We start from the raw sequence: 20901 nt of genomic DNA, 5'->3' as shown, positions 1-20901 counted from the left end.
CTGAGCTCAGGTCTACTTGGCTCTTTCCCTGGCCTAAGATGCTCTTTTTTGCTTTTCTTTCTACTGTGGCTCCAAGCACAGGATACAGATGAAGTCAGCAATAAGAAAGGGTGCTCTCTGTGGATGAACCTGGTCAACGACAGGGCCATAGGTGGGTCTGAGGAACACTCTCTGCCTGGCACACCACAAACAGAGATGAAGTCAAAGCTAGGAATCAGTGGACGAGCTCACACTGGAAGAAGGGCTGTCTTAGGATGGGGCTCTGGAAGTCCTTAAACATGAAAACTCATCTTGGGGCAAGAAGGAAATATTCACATGTATAAAAGATAGATGCATGGCCAATAAAAATGACTAAAAATTATCTGTGCATTAAAGGTTATCACCTTTAAGTACTCCATGCATGCATTCTTATTTTATCTTTCTTTGCTGAGGGCTGCAGGCTCTTGATTGTTTTTATCCTCTGTGCAAACTGAGACTGCCAAGATTCGGTGATAAGTAAACCATAGCATTAGGATGTGGTCGAGCCTGTGGAATAGACTTCCAGCAAGACTCATGGTTGTGCCTCTTGCAGCTTTTAGCTGTACAAGAAGCAAGTAAGCAAGGCATGGAATGAAGTTACAGCCAGTCTGTACCTCCCTGTCTGGAAAAACACGGGGGAAAGACAGTAAGAGGAGGAATGAGAAAGGAAAAAGATAAAGAAATTCTGTGAGTAGTAGATTCAGTCAATCGCCTGTGTCCTTCTCTGTTATTTCCCTGATTATGTCCCAACCACATCCAATTGTGGCCATTCATATAGAGCAGTGGTTCTCAACCTCTGGACCGTGGTCCCTTTGGAGATAGAATGACACTTTCACAGGGGTTGCATATCAGATATCCTGCATATCAGATATTTACATTACAATTATACCAGTAGCAAAATTACAGTTATAATGATAACAGTGGATAATTTTATAGTTGGGGGTCACCACAACATGAGAAAGTATTAAAGGGTTGCAGCATTAGGAAAGTTGAGGGCCACTGAGTTAGAACTTTGCCTTAGGTAGGGTGCCTATTGCTGTGTTGAAAAACCATAGCAAAAAAAAAACAAGTTGAGGAGGGAAGGGTTTATTTGGCTTACACTTCCATATTGCTGCTCACCACTGAAGAAAGTCAGGACAGGAACGCAAACAGGGTAGGGACCTGGAGGCAGGGACTGATGCAGAGGCTGTGGAGGGATGCTGCTTACTTGCTTACTCCCCATGGTTTGCTAAGCCTGCTTTCTTATAGAACCCAGGACCACCAGCCCAGGGGTGGCACCATCCACAGGGGGCTGGGCCCTCCCTCATCAATCACTAATTAAGAAAATGCTCTATAAGCTGGCCCGCAGCCTGATCTTATAGAGGCGTTTTCTCAACGGAGGTTTCCTGTCTCACAGATAGTTATGTCACATTGACACAAACCTAGCTAGCCCAAGCTTCCTGCCCACTGTAGCTTCTCAAGGACTAGGGTGGATTCATTTGTTACAACATTCCTCCTCACCTCTTCTCCCAGAGGGTCATCTGTAGATCGAGGGGCACACTTAGGACTTACTCCCTGGGACCATATTGCACAGGATGCTTTTTTTTCCCCCATGGAAGATGCTCTGTTTTCATTTTACAAGTGAGAATGAGGTCCAAGGAAGAGATGGATGAGCTCAAAGGCATCAGAGAGAGAGGGGAGGTGACTTAGGGTGGTGAGACAAGATGAATATTGTCATGTCTACGTAGGTGAGCTGACAGTTCTGGAGACACTGCCCAGCTTTCCCAAACACAGCAGCCTGGCAGACTCCGAACCCAGAGTGTAGTCTCATTAGCATTCAGAGGGAGAGGTAACCATGGGGGACACATCTCAAGCACTAGGAGGAGACAGGCTGTGTTTTAATTATGACCTGGACTTTTGAACAAATCCTTTTCTCTGCTTCTCTGAGCCTTAGAGAAAACAACTTATGGGAGGCTGTGCAGTCAGCAGCTGGGTCCACAGTGGTACCCGTACAGCTGTGTACACATCTGGCACCCAGGTGGTAGATGGCAGGCTCCTCTTCTTGAATTGCTCTCGAAGGTTACAAGAGATGAGGGAGGAAGATGCAGTTGACCTGGGTTTGGATTCAGGGAGTCAGAATGGAGGGAATCAGGTCTGCCTGCCTCTTCTGGCCTGCAGTCCTCGGGGGAGCATGACCGCTTCAGGACTTGAGCCTATACGACTGTTGCCACTTCCACCAGTGCTCCTGAGTCAACATGGCGGACTGTCTTTGTGGGGCTCACTCGGGTCCTCTATTCTCTAACACTGGGAAATTTATGGAGTGGAGGGGGGGGGACAAATTGAGGGGGAAAGAAAAAGAGGAAGAGATTAACAGGCTAGAAGGCAGACAAGCACAGATGCTGCCACCCGCTGCTGCGCCCTCCTAAGTGTTTGTTGACTCCCTGGGAACATTTGCCTTGAGTCTGTTTAACAGTCCATTTCGGGCGATGGGGAACAGAAGCAAGGCTTGGGGACAAAAGGCCTTTGACGGGCTTCTGGAAAAGCATTGATTAGTTTGCTCAGGTTGGCAAACAGAGACCAGGGACTTGGGAGGCCAAGGGATGAAGTAGGTAGATTTTCTGTACAACGCGTGGCATCTAGCAAGTGGCGAGGGTGTGACAGAAAATACCGGAGGGGCTTTGGTAATAGTCAGGAAAACCACAGGGAGCATCTGGAGAATGGGAGGGGAAAGGGCAAGGGCTTCTGGTCCTTGGAGTCCTGGGTGTGGAGCTTTTCAGTGGTGAAAGGGCAAAGCAGCCACTAGGATAGGTCCTCCACTTTACTCTAGCGCTGAGGTGGAGGGGTAGAGAGGGACATACGGAGTTAACTGCTTCACAGGGGACCCTGAGATGGACCTGGTGGTTCACAGTTTGTGTTGCAGGCCATATAACCAGCCTACAGATTGGGTCTGCCCTAAGGCTTTCTGGGGTGATTTGGGATTCACAGCAAGCAACCTCATTCTCTTTTTCAAGCGTTGGCTTCCCCCACTCAAAGCTTAAAGTCTTTCCAGTCTGCTGTGCCAATCTGTGTGTCTCACTTCATTGGGAGCTCTTCCCAAGCTTCCTCTTCACAACCCGTCCTCCCAAACTCTTCCCTTCTTCAGGAAACTTCCAAGATAAACATGCTGTGTGAGGGGATTGCCTAATAACCAAACAAGTGCAATTTTATGGTTGGGAGGTGGTTGAATATTGTAATTCTTTATGTATGCTATAGCTTGTGTTGGAATATTTTAAAAACGTGGGGCACCTCTGCATTGTTCTTCTTAAAGTTTTAGTGCCACTGTGGCGCACATGTGGATGTCGGAGGTCAACTTTATGAAGTCATTTTCTCCTTACATCTTTTAAGTGGGCTTCGGGGTTTGAATTCAGGTTGTTGGGTTTGCACGACAAGGACCTTTATCCTCTGAGCCGTCTTCCTAGTCTTATTTATTTTCTTCCACAAACATATGAGCTCCATACGATGATGGATTTGCCTTGTATACTGTTGTGTCTGTAGCAATGTCACACACACACTCACACACACAAGCACACACTCACACACTGTGCACTCGACTCCATATGTAGACACAGTTGGGTGTGGTTTCTTTTCCTCCGCCCTCTGTGAAGGCACTGAGTGGATAGTGTATCGTGGGTCATGCAGAGATGCTTCTGAATTAATGAAAATAAATGAATGAAAAGAAGAATAAGTGACTGACAGAGGAACAAGCAAAGAGATAGGATTGACATCCTTAGGCCAATGTGGTAGCTGGCTTGTCTATAGGAAACCACTTCAGTTGTTTATATTTCCACCATTCCTGCCAAAGTGGGACTTCTCAGCCTAACAAATTGGCATCAGCTTCTGAAATATACGTTCTGTCAGCTCGTGTCTGTCTCTGTGGAGAGAGGAGCAGTACTGTTTTATGCTGATCCTCTCCTTTCTGGTCTCTCCCTCATGTCATCTGACCTTCTTACATTCATCAGGTTCTCTGGTACCTAGGGACGATAGAGAATGTTTTGGAAAGACTTCCACCCCTGCAATTGTGCTACTACTTTAAAAAAGAAAACAGCTCTTTCTTTTAAAAATAGTAAACGAATGCTCTAATGAATGAATCCCACAGTTATCATTAGACAATTCACTTCGTGCCTATGCCAGTGCATTTACAAATGCAATTATCGTTTCGTCAGATAAAACAAAAGTGAAAAAAAAATAGATCTTTAAATTTGAGGACTTCCATTAGTCAGCCTGAGTTGTCATGGATCTAGGGGGACCAGAAAGACACGGATTACCCTGAATCTAAAGTTGACTTCGGTACAAACATTCCTGTCCAGAGCTTGAGGGCCTTCTGGCTGATGACTAGAGGAGACCCAGCCTTACGCTCATTGCTTTGCCTTCTCTTCCACTTATAGATTATTTGCTGTCAAATGTGGAGGCTGCTTCGAAGCCATTGCACCCAATGAGTTTGTCATGCGTGCCCAGAAGAGTGTGTACCACCTGAGCTGCTTCTGCTGCTGTGTCTGCGAACGACAGCTGCAGAAGGGGGATGAGTTTGTCCTGAAGGAGGGCCAGCTGCTCTGCAAAGGGGACTATGAGAAGGAACGGGAGCTGCTGAGCCTGGTGAGCCCAGCGGCCTCGGACTCAGGTGAGTGCTGTGCGGTGGGCAGGGGCTGCATGGGATGCTGCCTAGCTCCTTGTCAAGTCAGCCCTGTGCATTTAAGCAACTTCTTTTTTTAAGCTCAGAAACATCGATTATTAGTGAGATTTTGTCACGATAATGGTGCACGACAAATGTTTCCTAACTTCCAAGGTATAGGACCCACTGAAAGCACACACATTTAGAAGTTTCTGGGTTAGCAGGAGGGATTCCCTTCGGGCTGGATGGAGTCTGTTGACCTCCACTTGAGTTAAGCTCTAGGCCGAGATCAGGTTCAGGTCTTCTGTGATTTGCTCTTAAGCTCAGGCTAGAGGAGCAGACATGATCTGGTGCCAATCATGAAGGTGCAAGGAAGCAGGTCCTACTGCACATGCACACTTCTAGCATCAGCTGGGACCATGTCTGCTAATATCCCATTGGATGAGGCAGTTTATAAGCTCAAACCCACAGAATGTGGAATTATACTTCATGCAGCTCGAAGCCTTCCTAGCCAGGCTCCATAATATGTAGAAATATGCTATTATTCATGGAGATGGGGGAACTGACCCAGTCATCCAGCCTACTGCAATCATCGAATTTCTCCCAGCATTGTTTCCTCATCTGCTTGAAGGGAGTGCTAGGATCTGCCTGAGGTTTGGTGACTTATGTCATAAAGGAACTAGAATATTTGTGTTCTTTCTCTTCCTCACCCACCAGCCTTCACCCCATTGTGACTTTAGGGGAAGTAAAAGGTGGAAGAAACAGGGGAGGCACCAAGATTTTACAGGGGATGTTTCAGTGGGTCAACTTTCCGGGAGTTCCACAGGGCAGAGTTTGTCTTCTCCCAAGAGCCTGTGAGAAGCCATGGGTGGTGTTCATGTGACTTTGCTTGTTTTTACCATGTCTTCATTTTTTTCTCAGTCTGTAACACATTTACCAGATGGCTCATGGGTTCAAGTGTTTGCCACACAAGTGTAAGGGATAGAGTTTGGATCCCCAGTATCCATGTAAATGCTGGGTGGGTCCAGGCTACCTGTAATAGCCTCAGAAGATGGAGACAGGGTCTCCAGAGCAAGCAGGCTAGCATACTAACCGTAGTGTGAGATCTGAGTTTTATTAAAAACCATGATTCAGTGAATAAGATAGAGGAGTGATAAGGGATAATTCTTAGAACCAACTTTGGGCGCCCATGTGCACACATATCTACACTCTCAGACATTACAGTCTGGGAAGAATGCAAGGAGCATGGTGCAAATGAGAAAGGTCACATGGATACCACCCGTGCACAGACATCACACACACGCACGCACGCACACACACACACCAAAAACAGGAGGAAGAGAGAAAGAATAAAGTATCTTGTTTGATTGATCAGTGTCAAAAATTATAGATTTGCCCCCATTGTCCTCAATGCAGGGACAAGCTATCAGTTCATTCCTCATAAAGGCAGGCCAGTCTGCAGCCTTGCTGGGCACAGCTATGCCCTGTGTTAAGCATGTCCTGTCATTTCACCCTCAGCACCAAATCTACAACCTTGATATGACTCTCGTGTCTTTCTTAGTCTTATTTTCTTACTGTGATGTTTCTTGGACTTTTACTTTAAAGTTAATGGTCCTCATTAGTGTGCTTACTGTTCTCCCGTGTTTTCTCTCTCTCTCTCTCTCTCTCTCTCTCTCTCTCTCTCTCTCCCTCTCTCTCTCTCTCCCTCTCCCTCTCTCTCTCTCTCTCTCTCTCTCTCTCTCTCTCTCTCTCTCTCATCAGGGTTCTCCTAAAGTGCATCATTTAAAATTAGCCTGAAAACTCTGCCCTCTGATAAATGGAAAAGCTCATAACAGCGTGCTATACACCTTACCTTATTAATACAGTGTGTTTCTTTTTGGACCCTACTGACTTTGTCATTACATGTAATTCCATCAAAAAAGCCCCATTTCATACAGCTGCAATCAAATTTAGAGCTTAGATTTTTTTTCTGCCAATGTCGTAATGCCAAAGCTCTTCTCACCATAGAGAATTCTAGCTGCCACATGGGCATGTCCTGCCTGATTTGTGCCACTTACCTCAGTGTCTTCATCAAAGTCATTGATAAAACTAATTAAAGTGACCTACAGGGACAGCTCAGTCAGTGAACTGCTTGTTGTTGTTGAGAACCTGAGATTTATTCCCAGATTCATGCAGAAAAGCTGAGTGTGGTGACTCAAGCTTGTAATCACAACTCTGGGGAGACAAAGATGGGTGGATCCCTGGGGTCTGGCCACATAAGTGAACTCCAGACCATTGAGAGGCCATGCTTCAGAAAACAAGGGGAGTGGCTCTTGAGACTGATCTCTGGCCTTCAACCGTGCACACACACGAACATACACCCACACATACACACAGAGAAACAGGCATCCACATATACACATATGCACCTACATAAACACACACCCACATATACACATATATGTGCACACACAAACACATACTCACATGTATACATATATGCACACACATAAGCACACACCCACATATATGCACATATGCACACACAAAAATATTAAGGTGGCAGGACAGAAGATCATTCACTCAACAAGTACTTAAGAAACAGATCTCCCGCTTACTGTTGCCAGTGTTGAGAAGGAAGGTGGTTCGGGAGATACCTGCTATCCCTTTCAGCACTGAGAATCCATGATGATTTTTATAGTGTTTTTCCCCGTGTGTGTGTGTGTGTGTGTGTGTGTGTGTGTGTGTATGTGTGTGTGTATGTGTGTGTGTGTGTGTGTGTGTGTGTGTGTGTGTGTGTGTGTGATTAGAGCCTAGAGGTTGGTTGATTGTCGGGGGTCTTCCATAATTTCTCTCTACCTTGTTTTTTGAGGCATGGTCTCTCATTGAACCCAGAGCTTGCCAATCCAGCTAGACTGGCTGGCTAGTAAGCCCCTTACCTTAGCACTGGCACTGCAGCTGTTCAGTGCCACTCCTGGCCTTTACATGGGTTCTGGGGACTGAACTCAGGTCCTATGCTCCCGTGACAATGACTTTACTGACTGAGCCTTCTCCCATGACTTTCTGATCTTTTGAGACAGTGTCTGTCTAGGTAGCCCAGGCTAACTTTGAGCTAGCAACCTTTCTTCCTCAGCTTCTCAGGTGCTAAGATTACTGGTGAGATCCACCAAACACAGCTGAACACACTTTTCTGAGGTGGCCTAGTCTTTTTTTGTCCTGATCCCTGCTTTGCCATTAGCCCTGAAACAACCTCTTTAGCAGGTAGATGCAATTCAAAGTCAGAGGCAGACCATTTTCTTTGGGCTTTCTAGGTGATGTGGATGCTCTAGTGCCTCCCTAGTGTCTCTGGGGAAGGGATCCTGGGAGGTCGTAAGGCCTGCGCTCTTTTCCTTCAGTAGGGAACAAGAGGGTCTTGTCACTGGTGGGCGTCTTGGAGGTGATGTAGCTCACATTCCCACCAGAAGTTCTACACACTTCCGCTGAAGCTCCTGGACCACAGGGAGCTGGAGATGTAAGGAAACACACCGATGTGCATTTCCTGCTCACTCCTCTTTAAATACGACACTGCCTCCAGATGTGTGGGAGCTTCCCCCCAACTCTCAATCAATCGAATCCTGACACTGTCTGCCTGGAGGTAATATTGTATTTCCCAGATTGCAGGCTAGGTCTCCTAGGGCTGCCTCTGCACTTTAGATGCCAGTCGTGTTTCTGACTAACTGGCTATAAATTGGAGTTCCCAGGACAGCCTCCTGCAGCTCAATTAATTTGTTAAAAGTGCAGGATAGAATTCAGGAAAATGTTTCATTTATGATCTGCCATTTCTCACAAAAGAATTTCAGAGGGTGCCAATGGCAGATAGAGAGATATACAGGACAAGGTGTAAGCAAAGGGAATCGGCACGCCTATAACTCCCTTGAATGTACCAGCTTCCATATACCTTCACACCTTCAACTCTCAGAAAGTTAACTCAACCCTGTCCTTTGGGGTTTTAATACAGCTCTATTGCACAGGCACAATTTTATCATTAGACTTTCACGATCAACTCAGCCTTTAGCTCCTCTGCCCTGCTTGAGAGTGGAGGACTGACTGAATCGATCAACCATCTAATCTTAGGTGATCAGACTCAGTTCTACAGCTATCTGGGATTCCCCAGCTACCAGTTATCTCATTAGTATGCAAAGTTATCCTTACCACTAGGGACTGAAAGGAGTTGTAGAATGTAGAGCATTCATGGTGTATGCCACATCACAGAACTCTTGACTTTATCTTCTTTTTTTGTTTATTTTATTTTTAGTGTTTTTTTTTTTTGTTTTTTTGTTTTTTTGTTTTTCAAGACAGGGTTTCTCTGCAGCTTTTTTAGAGCCTGTCCTGGAACTAGCTCTTGTAGACCAGGCTGGCCTCGAACTCACAGAGATCCGCCTGCCTCTGCCTCCCGAGTGCTGGGATTAAAGGCGTGCGCCACCACTGCCCGGCTATTTTTAGTGTTTTTATTGAGCTATATATTTTTCTCCCCTCCCCCCTTCCTCCCTTTTCCTTCTACCGTCCCCCATGATCTCCACGCTCCCAATTTACTCAGGAAATCTTGTCTTTTTCTATGTCCCATGTAGATTAGGTCCATGTATGTCTCTCTTAGGGTCCTCTTTGTTGTCTAGGTTCTCTGGGGTTGTGAATTGTAGGCTTTTTTCTTTGCTTTATGTCTAAAAACCACTTATGAGTGAGTGCATATTATATTTGTCTTTCTGGGTCTGGGTTACCTCACTCAATATGATATTTTCTAGATCCATCTATTTGCCTGAAAATTTCAAGATACCATTTTTTTCCACTGTGTAGTACTCTGTTGTGTAAATGTACCACATCTTCTTTATCCAGTCTTTGGTTGAGGGGCATTTAGGTTGTTCCCAGGTTCTGGTTATGACAAATAATGCTGCTATAAACATAGGTGATCAAATGTCCTTATGGTATGGTTGAGCATCCTTTGGGTATATGCCCAAAAGTGGTATTGCTGGGTCTTGAGGTAGGTTGTTTTTTTTTTTTTTAATTTTCTGAGCAATCACCATACTGATTTTCATAGTGGATGTACCAGTTTGAACTCCTACCAGCAATGGAGGAGTGTTCCCTTTACCCCACATCCTCTCCACCATGAATTGTCATCACTGTTTTTGATCTTGATCATTCTGACAGGTGTAATATGGAATCTCAGAGTTGTTTTGATTTGCATTTCTCTGATGACTAAGAATGTTGAGCATTTAAGTGTCTTTCAGCCATTTTAGATTTGTCTGTTGAGAGTTTAGGTCTGTATCCCATTTTTTTATTGGACTATTTGTTCTTTTGATGTCCAATTTTTTGAGTTCTTTGTATATTTTGGAGATTAGACCTCTGTCTGAAATGGGGTTAGTGAAGATCTTTTCCCATTCTGTAGGCTGTCATTCTGTCTTGTTGACAGTGCTTTCCTTTGCTTTACGGAAACTTTTCAGTTTCAGGAGGTCCAATTTATTAATTGTTTCTCTCAGTGTCTTGCTACTAGTGTTCTATTTAGGAAGTGGTTCCCTGTGTCAATACGTTCTAGTGTATTTCCCACTTTCTCTTCTATGAGGTTCAGTGTGGTTGGTTTTATGTTGAGGTCTCTGATCCATATGGTCTTGAGTTTTGGACATGACAATAGATATGGGTCTATTCTCTGACATAGATTGTCAGATTGTGCATTTTGAGCCTCCGTGTCTGTCTCGGTCCATGTACAACCTCAAACTTTGGTCCTGGCTTTACTTTTAAAAAACACACAGTAATAGATCATTTCCCTATCCATGGTTACCTTTTACATTGATAGAAACCATCTCTTGGGTCTAGGAAACTCCAAAACCTTTTCTAGTTTCTCCCCACTCTTTTTAGTAGTCCATAGAAAAGATGTTTTGATCTATCTGTGGGAATATTATGCTGTCTTTAAAAGGTACTACCATGAAGGGAGTGTGATATGCCCTATGTGGTATGCCTAGAGCATTGTTATTGTTACTGCTTGGCTGGGGTATCATATTTATGAGTTGTTTGGCCTGGGAATGGAGGCAGGGGCTCCTGACACCTGACTGTGGACAACTATGCTCTCTAGCCAGTTCAAGTTACATTTCTCATTTTTCTCTTTTAGTCTCCTGATTTCTTTTCAAATGAGCAATTACCCATGTATCTTGTGCAGTAATTTTACAAGCTTAAGTTTGAATTAAAAATTTCAACCTATAGTATAGCTGAAAGTGAGACAGAGGTTTCTATACTCTTCCAGCTTCCTTGTGTGCTAATGTTCCACTTAGCTGCAAACAATGAAGATGGTAACTCTCTAGGACACTGCCAGCTATAGGATTGATTTGATTTCTGGAGATTTTCCCTAATGTCTTTATTTATTCAAATATCCATGTTGCATTGCACTTCATTATAGGTTATTTTTTTAAAGCCAAACAGCTTTATTTCTTGCTTCATTCCTTGATTAATGAAGAATGTCTAGTTTGGGTTGGATATTTTGTTCCTTTCAACAGAATTTTCTTTTTGCACTTTATTTCCTCTTTGTGTCTCTTGCCATGGAATAAAACTATATTTTTGCTTTCCTAATTTTGGGGTTCATCTGTGTTTTTGAGGACAGGAAAACTATTTAGATTATGCCTGGGATTTGTGCCCTGGCTTTGATGGGGCTCTTTCAACTGATCTTCTCGTATAGAGGGATTTCTCCAGAGGAAGCCTGGGCAATGAGGTCCACCCCAGGACTCATTTGTTTGAAGGGCACTGTGTTTTATGGGATGGTGTAGTGGCTTCCCAGAATTCACTGAGGAGCCTGTCCCTGCACTCTGCAGCCCTGCACAGCCCTGCCTGGTATACCACAGACATGTGATGATGTGTGCTTCTTGTTTGAACACATTACCTCTTCTTGTTCATATTAACCTCTGAGGCCAAGAACCACACATCATTAAAGCTGTAAGGTATTTTTCCTCTCTCACACACTGTTGGTCAGTCCTTTTTCTTTCTGATTTTTCTTAGCATGTGGAATGCTGCTGTGTCTGTCTAAGTTTCCAGATACTTCCCACCACTTTCTTTGTCTGAAACCCCGTCTTTGTTTCTCAGTCATACTTAGCAGCAGTAGTAGCTAAGCTTTCTTTTATTGTTTGTTTAATTAAAAATTCCTTATTCATTATTGGTGTGTGTGTGTGTGTGTGTCTTTGTGGTGTGTCTGTCTCACTCTCTCTCTGTGTATCTGTCTGTCTGTCTGTCTGTCTCTCTCTCTCTCTCTCTCTCTCTCTCTCTCTCTCTCTGTGTGTGTGTGTGTGTGTGTGTGTGCCACAGCACATGCATAAAGATCAAAGAACAATCTGATGGAATCCGTTCTCTCCTACTATCTGCGTGGGTTCTGGGGATCAAATTCAGATTGCCAGGCTTGCCCGGCAGCTATCTTTACCCACAGAGCCACAGGCTCTTTCTTCATTTCCACCTACAACACCAGGGATGGTATCGTTGGTCTACAGTACAGCAACATGTCTTTCAACCCGTGTTGGACTAATCTTGTTCTCTGATAACGTAGATTATGAGCAGTAGTTATCTCACACGTTCTGGAAAATACCGGAATGTTCTTTGGAATTGTTCTTGTCAGTTCATTTTTACAGTGCAAGCTATGAAAGATAGCAGGAGAAGGAGGAGGTCTTGTCTGTTTGGGGGTCTGTGATGAGGCAGGTCCAGGAGTATAGCTAACCTGACATTCTAAAGCAGGGGAATCTTGGGCAGTTACCCTGCCCTGTCAAGACTATTTCCTAATTCGAAAAAAGGGGTTACAATGCCTCCTGTGGAGCCTGCTTTTAGGATGAAAAGAGTTAATGCAGATCAAGGCCTGAAACTTGATTGGTGTCTACCCAGTGGCAATTTCTTTCTTTATTTTTCTTTTTTTTATTTTTATTTTTTTGCCCAGTGGCAATTTCTATTATTATCTCTTGGCAAGGTGTTCGTGTACTTCTGGGTGTCTTATGGCTTCTGCACTTATTTTGCAAAAGATCCATCATTTCACAAATATCTCCTTATGCCTCTTTGCCCTCTATTTCAGATGCCTCTGGAGAGCTGGCACAAGGTATCTCAGGGTGGTATGGGGGGCTTGTTATTTGGGGTAGCTCGAGTACATGAATTGGAGATGTGTGGTTTTCTACTACAGGCATGTATATCTCAGAGACTGTCTTTAGTTTTATAACATTCTGGCTAGTGTCACATCCTGGGTAGACAATACAAAAAAAAAAAAAAAAAAAAGAAAAAAAAAAAAACCAACCAACCAACCAATCAAACAAACAGACAAAAAACAGGTGAAAGTAGTCTTTCAATGACCTCTGGGACTATTAAAATCCAAGCAAGAATGGGAGATGTTTACCAATTGTTTTTCTGTAATAGGCTAAGAAGCTGAGATTCATAGTCGTTATGATTGATTTGAGCTCCTTTGCTTGCCCATATGTTACCTTCTTACTAAACACCACCTTTCCTGCATAGCTGCCCTGGGGTGTATCTCTCTGAGCTTCTTGGTCTGATGGAGTGATGCATCTCTACACCTGGGGAGTGGATTAGGCTCCTCCGGCAAGGCCATGTGACCTGGTAGTTCCATCAGTGAATGCTGTTAAGCTGAGGTCCACAGTTCTTCCTCCCGTCCCCCAGCAGGTCCGTTAGCATCGCTGTCCATTTAGAGGCCCTTCCGGATGTCACTAACCTTCTGTCCAGCACTTGCTTTCTGCAAACTTCTACACTATGTCAGTTTCTAGACTAAATAAATGCTGCTTCTTAGCTGCAGAAAAACAAAAACCAACGGGATGCTGACTTCCAAGCCATACAGCGAAGGAGGCGCCTCAAAGTCAGCATAATCGTCCCAGAACAGCGGGCACAGTTTGGGCTATAAAGGGGTTGAGAGATGGACATAGGGACATTGCTGGGAGGTTAAGCTTGTCATTCTTCTCTTTAGTAAGCAAAGGGGTCACTCATTAAAAAAACAGAGTAGTTACTACAAGTACTTCAGTAAACATTGTATTGGTGAAAAGTGTATTTAAATCATATTTTCTGTATTCTTTATAGCAGCCTATTTAAAAAAAAATTAACTGTACTTCTCTGCAGCAATAGTTACATTTTTCCAGGAACACACACATTCACTTCTCTCCCTGCACTTAGATGGTTCATTGCTTGCCTTGCATATTGATGTAACGTTTTAATTCTACTCCTAGCTGTGTTAATTTCATAAATTTCTTGTTATAATTATATTATAATTATAATCTTATACTGTGTTAATTTCATAAATTCCATATCGATTGTGGCCTGATGCTTGAGAAATACTTCTCCAAAGTGAAATTGCCTGAAGATCTATCCCCAGGTTTTGGAGTTAATATAAATTCTTGAAATTTCAGGCTAATAAATATATTTTAAGTCATATGCCATGTGCTAAGAATAGAGCAAGAGACATGCTGTCTTGTCTTGGAAATTTCTGTACAGTGTTTATCAGAGACTACACGTGCAATCTCTTGCATTGTTTTTCAGGGCTAGTATTATCAGAGACCCCACAGGTCTTCCCAGACTCTCCCTGATTTATTAGCCTGGCACTTCTGACTGGTGGGCAAGAAGTAGTTATAATTGCTAGGCCCTTTAGATTGTTTTCAAAACCAATGCTTTCTTGCTTGAAGCAGCCATATAGTTACTAGAAGGGTTGTTTGTTGTTCTCTATCTAAGGCTTCTTTTGTGTGCAGAATCTTTCTCTTTTAGTGTATTTGTTTTGTTTCCATAACATAGAAGGAGAAGTAAAAACACAGGATACTTGAGTCGGGGATAAGCCAGAATAAGAACTTAATTCTACCAATTACCAAGTCCGGACACTTGATACTGAAACAGAGGGCTTCGGCCCTCTCTGTAATTAGAAGTTGGGTAGAGTTTATCTTGGTGTTTAAAAAGTTAGAGGCGACGTTCAGATTTAGACAATGCTTATCTCTTTTCCACTGGCTTGAAGCTTGGTTTTGGAAACATGTTCAGTCTTAATAATGTTGATAAAAATGAATAACAAAAACCACAAAATTAGTGTAGTTGCTTCAGAACATATATAACTTGCATTAGTGTTTATAATTAGCCATTTCCCATGCTCAACCCCTGTAAGTAAAAATGGCCACATGTAAAACATATCATTGTGTTTTTCATAGTGATGAGGGATTCAGGGTACTGACAACTACCAAACTGTCTCTCTGCGGATATTCTTACTGAAAGTATTTCTTGAAGTTAAATAGCCTTTTCTTCCCATGGAGCTGGTGGTTAAGGCAGTTTTGTGATTCTTCCCATTATGCAGTGAGGAGCAGGAGCATGGAAAAGTTAATATAGTACTGCAGGTACTATGGCTAGTCACCGCAAGGGCCACAGTTCAAACCCAGGTGGTCTGGTTGCAGAGTCTGTCTTCTTAAGCAGCACTGTGCTGTCTGGTCATCAGAAACACACATGTAGATTAAAGCAGCCCTCACATTGTCTTCTCACGTTTTGCTGACAGCTCGCTGTCTGGCTGTGGTGGTGATCCAGGACTCTCTAAGACTCCCTACCTACCCAGCAAAGCATCTTGTACATGGATTCAGAGCAATGACAAGGAGTTGATCTGAACTGAAGTTATCACTCCCATTCAAAGCATGTTCAGTTCCTGCTTTAAACTGTATGTTCTTCCTTAGCACTAAGCACTGTCCTTGAATGCATTATGGACATCTCTAGCGGTAGGAAGCTGGGAAAGATGCCAGGTCAACCTGAATGTGGAAATGGAAGCGATTAAAAAGTGCATGTGCAGAAGCGTTAGAGGTTTTTTGTTTTGTTTTTACAGTTACCCCACTTCTGGTTCTGTCCTTGTGTTTTATCTGATGGCAGCAGGAAAACTTCTTCCCCACCCCTGCCTCAAGTTTTTCGGAGAAGTATCAGCAGTGGAAGCCGTAGCCCTCATGAGATCAGTCAGGCCTGGCAGTGGGTTAAATCGGTACATCTAACAGGCTCTGTAATAGTCCCACTCTTAGGAGTCTTTGTTTCTCCTTGGCAGAAACTTTATTGTGCCTTTATCTCTCTGTTGGGTTCTCCCTGCAGAGCTCTGTGGCATGGCTGGTGAGTTCAGGGCGACGGTCCCTGTGCAGGCTGAGCAGCTCATCTCCTGTGTTACATGTCCCAGCAACGCAGGTTCTCCCCACTATAGTAAATGCAAGTCATGGGGGGAAGTTCAAGAAAGGGCTGGTCTTCTCATTCTGGCAACCCAGCCCCACCCTCCTACTTTTGAATCACTCGCCCAGGGATTTCAAGGCCATCTGAAGAGGCTTTAGAAACAAACACTTTGCCCTGCCCTGAAAGAGTCCTAGGCTGTATCTTCCTGTGCTTTTGTGCCTCCGTGGCTAAAGAAAACCGTCAAGTTTTCTAAGGATTGGTAGAAGACTAGTTTAGGGCTTCTTCTGAGTACTGTGGTATTTTATGGGACAAACACAAATGGAAAAGAAAGAAATTTAAGACCCATTTGGATTCTTAGTGGTCCAAACCGAATCTGCACACTGGAGAGGCCAGAGGCTTGTTTAGGTCTTTTGGTGACTAGGTCCAGGAATCTGAATATTTTTTAGCATGTGTTCACTAGGTGGGGACCCAAGTGGTATTCAAGGTAAGGTGTCCAAATATTTCTTCTTGGAAACCTGTGAGGGTAGAAAAGCTGGCTGGACCAACCGAGCATCTAGTTCATCTAGGAGTTTTCTGAGTGGTACGTTGAATAGGGCCTGGGTTTGGTGTATGGAGCATATAGACGCATACATTTGACTAATGAGCAAATATTTGGTGGCACAGACAATATGACAGGCCTGTGGTACATGCTGGATTGACAATTCTGTTTCCTGCAAGTTTACATTCTAGTGGGGGAGTACCGTTAATAACCAGAACACTCAGATCATATGTGGCTCCTCAAAGTAGTCCCCCTGCTGAAGGCTTCTTAAGTATTTTTAAAAGTGCGTGTGTGCATGTGTGTGTGGGGGGGTACTCGTGCACACCTGCAGAAACCATAGGAGTGTCAGCTCCCAGAACTAAAGTTACAGGTGGTTGTGAGCTGCCTTATGTGGGCGCTAAAAACCAAACTCTGGTCCTCCGCAAAAATAGCATGTGATCTTAGCCACAGAGCCATTCTCCAGGCCCTTCGTAGATTTCTTTTTTTCATTGACGTTGGGTTTCTGTGGAATGGGCCTTAAGGATTTAATTAGTCAGGCATGCAACCTGAGATCTGGGGTTCCATAATCCCTGGGTGAGCACAGTGTTTAGGAAAGGAAGGTGGTGAAGCACAGCTCCAGAAGGTGGCGGGGCTGTGGGAGCTCGAGTTGCCTGTGCCTCCGTCAGCTGTTCTTCCCAGTTGATATTTGGTACTATGCCAGGAGTATCGCCCCTAGAGTGAACAGGTAAGATGAAGCAAACAATATTCCAAGAAGCCAGGTGACATTTACATTTTGGGAAAAGTAGCATGTTTTAAAAAGCATGTCCGAGGCAAGATAATATCAAACATACACATTTAACTGTTTCCTGTATTTTATCTGACAGTTTTGAGTATAGTAATAATTAGCAGAAGACAGGGAGGGGAACCAATAGGGTAGATACTGATACTGGAGTCAGCGACCAACCGGATATTTGATTGATTGGTTGGTTAATGACAAAGAGAAAGCAATGTAATTCCGTCCTGAGACACGCGTGTTCCCATTTCCCTTGCGTATTCGGATTGGCCCCAACCAAGCACATGGAGGCTCCCCCTCCCAGGCCTGGAGTGGGAATCTCGTTGCCGTGGCAACTCTCTCCCGCTGTTGCTCAAAACCGTTTGAATTACACCCCTGCCAGGCAGTCACCAGTGGCTTTCTTTTCTTCCCAGCTCATTTTCCCTGGCAGAATTCTGGCTGGAGGCTGCTTCAGTGCGGGCTTAGCATAGGGAAGCTTCCAGGCCTGCGGGCTGCGGGCTACTGCAGCCCTGCGCATGCATTGCATTCTCCTCTTTTCAAAGGCGCTTTAGAAATGGAAGAGGCCAGGCTGTAGAAACACACCCGGACGGCTGTTTTTATGAGAAAATGCAGATAAAGAGCCCGGCGGTAGGGCCATATGTTCCCCATAATCTCCAAAGCCGTCACTTCAATTAGAGCCTCCCCCGAGTTCTAATGCCCGATCCTGAGTAAACAAGCCGCTCTGAAAGAAGAACTCGCTTTCCAATTAAAAGTGTACTAACATTTCTCCCTCCCTTAATTCCCGCCAGCAAAGCCCCGCGCGGGCGGAGGCGCGGGCCGGGTCGCGGTGAGGTCGTCGGGTCCGCGCCGCCCCGCGCCGCCGCGTCTTCCCAGGTGACGTCAGGCGGGCCCGGGATTAGGGCGCACCCCGCGCTCCCGCGCCGCGCCGCAGTCTTAATTAAAAGTAATGCCACGGTAAATCCGCCGGCTCTGGCTGGTGGGGCCGAGCCTTTGGGCTGGCCTGCGATAGGCGGCTTTAGGAAGCAGGTGCTCTCTCTCTCTCTCTCTCTCTCTCTCTCTCTCTCTCTCTCTCTCTCTCTCTCTCTCTCTCTCTCCTCGCTCTCTGCTCTCCTCTCGCAGTCTCTCACTGTCCTCTCTCTCCTCTCGCATCTCTCTCTCCTCATCTCGCTCTGCACTCTTCTCGGTCTCTCTGCTCGCTCTCTCTCTCGTTTGTAGATGGACGTAGGTCTCCGTCGTTGTCATCTCCACACTTGCTCTTAAAAATACAGACACAGACACACATGCTGTCTGAACCCGGATTTCCTCATTACTCCTGTGCCGCAGATACCACTTTCTGTGTAGTCTTCCCCCACCCCTATTCCTGTCCTTGTGCCCCACCCTTGAGGATGATAAGGGCAGCAATAGATGGGGGCCAGGTGTGAAGTTATTGTAACATCAGTCAAGTGGTGGCACCCTCCTGGCATTCCTTGAGAGCGCTGAATGTGAGCATCGCAGACCCTCAGGACTTTCATGCTGAAGCTTGGTTTCTATGGATGTTTTCTGTGCGACAGAGCTGGTTGGAAGTTGCTTGGTTTCAGATGGGAGAGTGATGGATAGATTAACTTTCTGGCCTACTCTCCACACCATGAAAGAATCAAAGAATTGAAGCTATTATCTGAAAAATCCCAGAAACATCAATAAGCAGAAAATCCTCACCAGATCATTCAAATGCAAATAGCTCTCCTCCTTTCATGAATTATCTACCCAAGTAATTACTTTAGTTTTTAGTTTGGCCTTGGCTGTGGTAAAGATGTCTGAGAATTAGTTTCAGTGAGTCCGCGACTGTTTATTCCTTACTCTGTGATTGATGCTAACTAAATTAAATTGAGGCCGGTTCAGCAAACATCTCTGGCCTAGCTGTCTGTTAGAAGCCGAGTTAGCTACCAGTGATTCTAAGTGGCAGGAAACCACTCCTGCATTCCAGCCACAGGGCTCCTTAGTGGACAAGAAATTAACTACATTAAAAACTCTGCTCCAGTTACTGTAGATACACTGCGCAATCGATGATACTGGTGTAAGCAGTAATTTCCCTTGGTGAGTGAGTGTGTGTGTGTGTGTGTGCGTGTGCGTGTGCGTGTGTGTGTGTGTGTGTGTTAGGTGCAAATGACTCCTGGAACTACTCTGTAATCAGAGTACTTGACAGCAGTAGGGCTGGGGGTGGGATGGGGTGGAGGCAGAAGAATCAAGAGTTCAAGGTCATTCTTGGTTACCTATAAATTCAAGGCCAGCCTGAGCTAGAGGAAGCCTTGTCTCTAACAAACAAACAAACAAACAAACACTCCAAAAACCAGGGAAGTGTTCAGAAATTGCTTCACAATGATAAGACATTACGGCTTGGGCTTCACAGAGCCGGTGATTTCTACGTGGTGAAGGACACTTGAGTTTGTTGCTAGAGAGGGTTGCCTTGGCTGTTTCAAGCTGCAGAAGCTGCGGTGTACCTAGGTGCTGAAGGAGAAGACAAGACCATGGGGTTCCTTGGGGGGACTGAGCTGCTAGTATTGGTGAACGGTGAGATTGGTACTTACACAACAAGTGTTCGTGTCCAGAAAGTAAAAAGCCATCTAGGTAATTAATTCAGGAGGGGAGGAGGGGTGTGTTGAGTGACTTGGTGAACGGTGGCTGTCTGGTCTGGTGGGCAGTTGAGCACATATATCTAGGAGCTTAAAGCACGTGTGCCTCTGTGTGTGTGTGTGTGTGTGTGTGTTAGTGTGCATGTGTGCGCGTGCATGCACGTGTTTGATCATGTGTTTATGACACAGACTTAGGAATGATAGAAAAGCTGAGATTTTAGACCCTGGTAGTTTTCCTACCAGTGTTTCCACTGATCGTATTGTCTGAGTCTGCAGGGCTGCAAGAAACACGAACACACGCTCCCCCCTCTCCCCCAGACAAATACCAGTAGAGCAGTGATTCTCAAAATATATTTTAGGACTAAAAAGCCAGATTCTCCTGGGAGCTTGCTTGATGTCCAACTTGTAGGTATCACCTTGACCTACTGTGTTTGGCATTCTGGGGGTGGGGCAGTAATCTGCTGCCCTGGGAAATTTAACTTCTACACTAGAGAGCCCATCAGATGCTAGTCAGTCACAGAAACCAGCCCAGTCATAGAGCGCTCACCTGTTCTTCTTAGGGACATTGTTTACAAAGACCCATCTGTCTAAATTCCCCTAGGCAGCTATAGGTCATTCTAACTCACCTAGGGAAGATGCTCATCATGCCTCTAAGTGTTGGGAGAGTGGTGCTCAACTCCTTTTAGTTGATCCTGTAACATTCCCATGACATTGTGGGCTCCATTTACTACCAGCAAGGTGATGTGCAGCCCAGACTGTGACTAAGTCACTGTTTGTCCGTGTTTTTGTGGTATCCCAAACATATAATAATAAATAGATGTGAAATGATATGGGCATTGGATTAGACTTAAGCAAAACAACTTCTGAAATAACCTTTTACCTCTGAGTCTGTAATGCACACACACACACACATACACACGCATGCACGCACGCACGCGCCCGCGCGCACACACACACTCTACAAGTCCCTGTATCTTACCATCACCCACGTGCAATTCAGGCAACATTTGAGTCTCTCTTCTGTGACCAGCCCCCAAGCCATCTAAGGAACATAAAATATGTTTACCAAAAAAAAAAAAAAAAAAAAAAAAAAAAAAAAAAAAAAACAAAAACAAAAAAAAAACTTACACTTTTCCATAGTCCATATAGACTTTAACACAAGATACAGTCAATGAATATGTCAAGAACTATTCATTGTGTA

General features: G+C 44.7%; 1 protein-coding gene across 1 annotated transcript in view; it reads left to right on the top strand.

Moving 5' to 3' along the window:
* Lmx1a (LIM homeobox transcription factor 1 alpha) overlaps positions 1–20901 on the top strand; it is a 141334-nt gene that overhangs the window by 91413 nt on the left and 29020 nt on the right. Inside the window, exon 3 of the mRNA XM_038349965.1 lies at positions 4422–4654. Within this exon, the coding sequence (XP_038205893.1) occupies positions 4422–4654 (233 nt within the window). The remainder of the gene's footprint in view (positions 1–4421; positions 4655–20901) is intronic.

The sequence above is a fragment of the Arvicola amphibius genome, chromosome 12 (assembly GCF_903992535.2).
Source record: "Arvicola amphibius chromosome 12, mArvAmp1.2, whole genome shotgun sequence".
NCBI classification, from domain to species: Eukaryota; Metazoa; Chordata; class Mammalia; order Rodentia; family Cricetidae; genus Arvicola; species Arvicola amphibius.
Note: the sequence above shows the minus strand (reverse complement) of the source record. Positions and strands in the feature narration are given on the sequence as shown.